The sequence below is a fragment of the Populus trichocarpa genome, chromosome 14 (genome assembly GCF_000002775.5).
Source record: "Populus trichocarpa isolate Nisqually-1 chromosome 14, P.trichocarpa_v4.1, whole genome shotgun sequence".
Taxonomy (NCBI): Eukaryota; Viridiplantae; Streptophyta; class Magnoliopsida; order Malpighiales; family Salicaceae; genus Populus; species Populus trichocarpa.
The window spans coordinates 10,884,646-10,892,244 of NC_037298.2; the positions used below are offsets into that span (position 1 = coordinate 10,884,646).

The 7,599-nt window shown below is 32.7% G+C and overlaps 1 protein-coding gene across 2 annotated transcripts; it reads right to left on the reverse strand.

Moving 5' to 3' along the window:
• Positions 1-4,917: 4,917 nt before the first annotated feature.
• LOC7468511 (stress-response A/B barrel domain-containing protein UP3) lies at positions 4,918-7,599 on the reverse strand. Of its 2 annotated transcripts, none has more exons than XM_024584775.2 (9): positions 7,369-7,599; positions 7,216-7,300; positions 7,004-7,131; positions 6,738-6,877; positions 6,527-6,595; positions 6,047-6,185; positions 5,758-5,820; positions 5,631-5,674; positions 4,918-5,194 (listed from the first exon to the last, which is right to left on the reverse strand). In XM_024584775.2, the coding sequence occupies exons 1-9, from the start codon at positions 7,547-7,549 to the stop codon at positions 5,108-5,110; spliced, it is 936 nt and encodes a 311-aa protein (XP_024440543.1). In that variant the 5' UTR covers positions 7,550-7,599; the 3' UTR covers positions 4,918-5,107. The 2 variants fall into 2 exon arrangements, with proteins under 2 accessions (XP_024440543.1, XP_024440542.1); XM_024584774.2 differs by having other exon boundaries at positions 7,216-7,306; positions 7,369-7,598.

The window sequence follows — 7,599 nt, forward strand, 5'->3', positions numbered from 1 at the left end:
AGGACTTGATTGCATAAATTTCTAAAACTATCCTGAAATAATATATGTAATATAATTTAGGAGGCAAATAAATATTTTATTATTTATAGGGATATTAGATTTTTCCTGTAAATAAAATGTTTAACCTCATATTTTGTAGTAAGAGTTGTATAGATGTTACATAACATATGTACAAAGATTTGAAACACAAAAGGAAAGAATTAACACTCAAATGCATAAAAATCCACCTCTCCTTAGGAGATTTCTCACATATGATTCATATGAATTACTGTTAGAGATTAAATACTTAAATAACATATGTTTTTCGGGAACTCAGCCTTGAAGAAATTGATCAAACCTCAAAAGACAATATAATCTTCAAATAATTTTCTATTAAAACCCTAAACAACCCTCGATTTTCTAACAAGATTATGTTACTTTTAAAAAAAAAAATTATCATTTACACTACGTGTATGTATTTCAAGAAACTCAAAAATCAAAACATCTTAATAACTAGAATGAAAATAAAAAATATATATAATTTCTCAAATAATAATAATAATAATAATAATAAACCAATGAATTGGACTTGTCTTTATGCCGCACGATCCTTCAAGAATAGTATAAGAGAGTGCTTGGCAGTGTGGTAGCGGTTGCTTTTCAAATAACTTTTCATGCCGAAATGCATGCCAATGATATTTTTTCATTTTTTAAAAATTATTTTTGATATCAGCACATCAAAACAATCCAAAACATGCAAACCATATTAAATTTTAGTAAAAAATTAAAAAAAATTAATTTTTTTAAAAACACGGTTTGCACCGCGTTCCAAATACATTCTTAAACTGTTAAAAGATTATATATTGCCATTGTTATTGCGGAGAGTTTTTAATTACTGTCCCATTTTGATTTTGTCAATAGCAACAGAAAAAATTTTAATGCCCTAAGATTAAATTGGTTTCTAAAATTAATTAACGTATCATTATATAAGAATCCTAGAGCGTTTTGAGTGCACAAAAGTCAAAGTTATCGAAACAAATTGACAATAGAAAGCCCTAAAAGATGAAACAATGCAAGTATTTGAAGGAGAAAAATGGTTTTTTTCACACTCGCGAGGCTGGAAAATGAACTTCTTGAATGCAAAAACAATATGATCCACAATAGTTTTATCACCAGAGAAGATTTTAAAGAGTTAAAGCAAGTAAATTCTTTTTGTTGCCAAAAACAATGTCTTTCTGTATCTCTTCAATACTGTTTCAATCTTTTGTTGTTGCTGTTTAAAGCAGGATTATAGCATCTTCAAGAGTATAGTAAATGTTATGTGTCAGAATATTTTTTCCTTGTAAATATATTAAAATGATATTTTTTAGTGTTTTTTTAAATATTTTGATGTATTAATATTAAAATTAAATTTTAAAAATTAAAAACATATTATTTCAATATATTTTTAAATAATTATTTTTTAAAACAACCACGCATAATATCAAATAAGCATTTTAAGTATTTAATCTCTAACAGTAATTCATATGAATCATATGTGAGAAATCTCCTAAGGAGAGGTGGATTTTTATGCATTTGAGTGTTAATTCTTTCCTTTTGTGTTTCAAATCTTTGTACATATGTTATGTAACATCTATACAACTCTTACTACAAAATATGAGGTTAAACATTTTATTTACAGGAAAAATCTAATATCCCTATAAATAATAAAATATTTATTTGCCTCCTAAATTATATTACATATATTATTTCAGGATAGTTTTAGAAATTTATGCAATCAAGTCCTTACTTGATTTTTCTAGATCTAGAATTGTAATTCCATGTATAAATTACATTATAGTCCTCAATTTCTAAAACTTATTTAAAATCAAGTCACACTTCATTAATTATACTAGTTTAATTTCCGACCAATGGTTTTTAATGTGCGTGATCCATCGGTTTTCTAATAAGGTGACACAAATATAAAACATAATCCTTAATTAAATAGGATTAAAAAATGAAATGATTTAATTTATTATCAAACCAATAATTGATTGATCTATATTTGAAGTTCGAGTGCATCTTCTAGCAAACATATCATAATTCCCTAAATATTAAAAAAGGCATAAGTGGTTTAACTTAATCTTATACTAAATAACTTCTCAATGTAATTATTATTATTATTTTATCAAGAATGTTCTGATTTAGATATGTCAAATCATGTTTGTTCTTAACATTATAATTATTAATCATTTGAATAAGACTTGAAACTCTTTTCAAATTTTTTTTTATCTTGCACAATGATTTCACAATCAATACTATTTTAGAACATGTAGAATATTTTCTCTTATTTATTTAGGGTGATGAATTCTCTTTTGGTCACTCAAATACTTTTATATAATTCATGTTATACCCAATATTTACCTGTTTGTTACCCTCGATTAGAACAACTTGTAGTTAGGATCAAAACATAACATTCCTTATATAAAATAACTTAGTGATATCAAATATAAGAATCACTTACACAACTATCATATGAGTCTTTTCATAGATACGTGCAATCTCTCCATATAAAATACTCATACGGTAGAGCTGGATCGGTTTTGGTGGGAGGCTTGGTTTGGATTACTGGTGATTTGAGGGTTAGTCTTAAGTTTATGGTGTGTTGATTTTTGGTCAGGGGTAAAGGCTGACTTTGGTGTTTGAAAGAGAGAAGGAGCTATGTAAAGGGTGTATTTCAGTTTGTGTGTGTGTGTGTGTTTTGGGGAGGGGGGGAATGAAGATTGGTTGGTGGTTGGTTGAAGGCTAAGATAAAAAAAGGTAAAGAGCTATTGGTCCTTTTATTTTTCTTTATTTTTGGATTAAATGCTGAAAAAAATGATGAGAGAGGAGGGGGGTAATAAAGATTGATTGGTGGCTAGTTGAAGGCTGAGATCGAAAGGGTAAAGAGTTGTTGGGTCCTTCTATTTTTCTTTATTTTTGGATTAAATGCTGGGAAAGATGATGAGAAAAGAGGTTGCCTCTGAGTCATGAGTTTGGTTTTGTTGTTAGTTGCTGGTGAGGAATAAATGATGGCGAGCTTGGATGGTGTGGTGGCTGGGCTAGTTTTTTTTTTTTTTTTTTTTGTAACCGTGGGTGTCCAGGTCAGCTTTCGTGCACTTCGACTAATCTCCTGAGGCCCTAAAGTTAACGACCAGGTAAGCCTCCAATGACCCTGAGATTTGTGGCACTCGAACTAGTGACCTCTGGGGAGCAAACTCGGGGTCTGACCAGTTAAGCTACACTTTGTTTTTGTTGTTAGCTGCTGATGAGGAATAAGTGATGGCGAGCTTGGATGGTGTGGTAGCTGGGCTAGTTTTTTTTTTTTTTAACTGTGGGTGTCCGGGTCAGCTTACGCGCACTTCAACTAACCAATAAATTTCAAGAATGAATCTCTACCATTCATTTGATAACTTGGAGACAAAGCAAAGAAAAATTAATCCTTGGATTAAAAGAATTAATCATGGACCATTTAATTAAAAATTAGATTGTTTGGTGAGAAAGTCCCTTATTTTCAAATTGATCATTTTCCTTTCACAATTACAATTAAATTACTAAATGGTTTTTTTTTTTCTGTTTTTTATTTTAAATTCTAAGTAAAGACGTTGAAATAATGTAAATACATCAAAAACATTTTTTTTTGGTTTTTGAAATGATTTTCAAAAATAAGGTAAAGAGTTAGGTAGCAACAACTGTTGTTATTTGTTTTTTTATTATCCGATCAAATTACACCTACTTTTTTACTCGATCAAGTTTATGCCCCCAAGTTTTTTTTTTTTTTACCTTTTTAAAACATGTTTGCATTGCCAGCGCTTCTCTTTTTAACCGATAAAAAAAAAATTCCAGCCCGCGGCATATCATGTTTTATGAATAATTTTTTAGTGAAATGAAACTATAATTATGGTTTGAAATAACGAGATTAAACTTTGACATAAAAAAAATGACACCCTTTTGTGCTATCCTGCGCTTGGAGGGAAGAGAAGAAGAAATTTGGCATGAAAACCAATGAGAGGAGAGAGGAAATAAAAAAAAAAAAGGAAAGAAGAAGAAGGGGTCGCAGCTACATAGTCACCACGCACTACCATAAAAGATAGATATGAGAAATACTTTTTTTCTCAAAATCTAGATCATTGGAGTTTTAACAAATATTTTTTGTGGACAAAATAATTATTTGACAAGATCGTTGAAATTCCTTAAAATATAATTTTTCATTATTTTAGAATTAAATAAAAACAGATTTTAGAAATCACCCGCAGCAGCTCGCGGGCACAAGTCTAATACAACAGGTGGACACATGACATGCACCCACAGGAAGATTGGCGAAGCCAATCACTCACTGGTGCATGGCATGAAAACAGAGAAAAACAGAGAGGCATTAACCCTATCAGACGGACCAAGATTGAGTGGTCGCAGGTGTGTTGCTCTCTAAAAACGAATTTTGACAGCCTGAAACCGCCACTAGATATAGAAATTCAACATTTTGACTGGGGCAAGGAAGCCAGTCTCTTTATCCAAACCATCACATTTCTAGCCCAAAAGTTACACGATGCAGGACAAGTCAAAGGAAAGCTTATAGATGGTTGTTTACAGGGTTTGGGCTGCTGAACATGGTAATTCAGGGACTTCGAAACTGAAAACAGATCTAAAAGTATGAGAAAATAAAGAAAGTTAGAAACTACTAGCCTCACACTCGTAGATTTAAGGAAACACTACTTGAATAATTACTACATCATGAAACTGAGACTGCCAGCATATATATTATAGGCTTGAGTCATTCCTAGTCCTAATTAGATTTAAGTTGCTAAATAAGAAACATAAATGTTCCATATTTCGACTAACTAGAAGTAACAGAGACAGGGAAATTAAAGCGACTGCTGATAAAAATCTGAATAATTAAAAGAAATCAGAAAGAGCAACGAGTAAGCACAAGTTAAGTGAAATCATGATGATGAGAAGGATCACCTGAATGCTTGTTCCTAGAAACCAAAACAGTGAGTAGGAAAGCCCTTTTAGACCTCTGCAAGAATTATATACAATATACAAATGCCCTTTCATTCATGTCTCAGCATCTATGAGCAAGAAAACAAATCACAGAAACAGTGATCTATCACTACATAACCTCCTTGCCCACTGGATCAACAGAGAAATGAATGGGAAGTGTTTTCCGGGTGATCAGCTCGAATTTCGACCTCCACACCTGCTTTCCAAGTTCAGTCTATTTCTGTTTGATTTCTTCATCAAAAGATATATGCAACAGATAGAGACTAATTGAAAGATGTTGAGTGAATGAAGACAAGAAATGTCCATTGTAATATTCAAGCCAATTCAAATTTAGAAGCTCTAAAATTAAATCCTATTATTAACATGCATCTACATGTTCAAACAATATTTGGTAGCGGGAGTAACAGTTTGCAAAACTTCATTTTGAAAACTTCAACTATAACATCAGAAAAAAGAGATTTTTTTTTAATGAAAAAAAAATGCTGCAGGATATTGAAAACAATTGAAGTATAAATTTCAGAGTCCAATATTCAAGATAGGACAAAAAAGCATCCATAGCCATTTGATAGCTATACTTTAAGAGGTGAACTGAAGACATAAAAATATGCAGCATGTATGAGTAGCCTTCTTACATCTCTGTATTCAGTGCTACCCACGAATATCTCAAAGGCCTCAGCTGCAAAATATACCAACAAGCAGCAGTCATAAAAGGGGAAGTGGGAAAGAATCAGATATTACGGAATTTGAAAAGGGACCTACATGATCGAAATCTTGTCACTACAGCATGTGTATATTCTTTGCTGCTGAGATTAAAATTTGAACCTGAAAATACACAAGTAGGAAATATTACAAACTTACAACCTTTAAGCCATATTACAAGAAAATGTATCATGTAGAAAGGTTAACTGAAAATAAATTTAATTCATAGCTAAATCACTAGTCCAACTGACTCCCTAATCAGCCACCGCAAAGCTTAGGAAAGATAACAAGACAGCATGCTTATTACTGACTTCAAAACCCTAAAATGCAATTCTCATTTCAAACGCACCTTGAGTAGATTGGACAATTAAGGACGGAAACTCTTTTTTCAACTTTTCAAGAGATGCCAATGCATCTTCCACAGGTGCACCTAATGCGCTGTCATCAAATGCAAATAGATGCACAAACTCCTCACCATAGTTGAACTCCTGTCAGCGAGATATATTTCAACTTCATTTCTGGAATAATTATCAGCTTAAGCCAGCAACCAGCCACAGAACCATATTACAACACCAGAAACAAATAAAAATAAAAGAGAGCGCATCTTCCATATGGACAGACAAGGCACAGTTAAAATGCCAACAGGCAAAGAGAAACATTTCCCAATATGTAAGAATTTTATAGCAGGGATACGGGTTTTTTGATATTCTAAACCAGCATGCAAAGCCAGCTGACGATAGCACCAACAGGTTTTCTATTCATTAAAAGAACAAAAATCTCAAAGGAATTCATAAGAATCGCAAGAAACGTTTGCAAGTATGTGGGTTACCTCTCCTTTACGAAATATAGGAATCATATCATCTTCAACTTCCGATTCATAATCCACATTAACTAAATCCTGCAAAAAAGCAGCAAAATTAAGTCCAATAAAAAACACCTAGTAAGATTATAATTTAGGCAGAATCAGCCAGCAGTTAAAGGAAATACTACGGAATTTTGAGGAAAATAAGAGTTATGGTGTTTACATGTCAAGGGCGTACATGGCAATAAGGCATTACATGCTCCTTCAAAACTTTCAAATAGAAAGGGTTCTCATAGAACCTTGTAACATCTTCCTTTGTTTGGAAACGCATGAAAACAGCATGAGTATAATTCTCCACATTGTCGTCGGAGATTCGTCCTATAGAAGAAGAAAATTCACGACATGATTATATGTAAGAGAAGATGTTACAAGAAATGTATGCCAAAGTTTCAATTTTCAAACAAAGAATGCACATTTGCAATTGGATAATGAAAAGAAAATGACCCAAAGAAACTGCAACAATTCCACGCATTTGATATTGGGAAGTATACAGATAATCCAGCATATCTTTCTCATCCTCATCAGACAAAAACTTCTTTGCTTTGAGCAGACACACGTGTTCCACAACTTTTCTGCAAAGAACAAATAAAACCATGCGTTTAAAGAGACCCGGAAATCAAAACCCGGGAGTTTAAAGAGACCCGGAAAGCAAGAACCTCTTTTTCTCCAAAGGGAAGCTCGAGCTCTCGACTTTAGAACCAGCCGTAACCTTCGTCGTCCGATTCCTCCTCGTATTCAATCCTGAAACTGCATATAACAAATTAACAAAAATTTTGGAAGAAACATGGGTCAAAGGCTTCTGGACTCACCGTCAAAAGAAACATGGCAGGAAAGAGTGGTGGGGTTTTGGCGGCGAAAACTGGGAAAGGAAGGGGCGGTCGATGTAAGGGCTTCAAGGGGCATTGTTCTTAGTTTTGAAGATGAAGAAGTGGCTACTCTAGCAAGAGTAACTGTGTGTTTGTTGTCGTTATAAAAAAAACTATTTATCATTTGGAAGCAGGAGTTGGAATTGTGGTGCTCATGAAATATTTCAAAGAAGA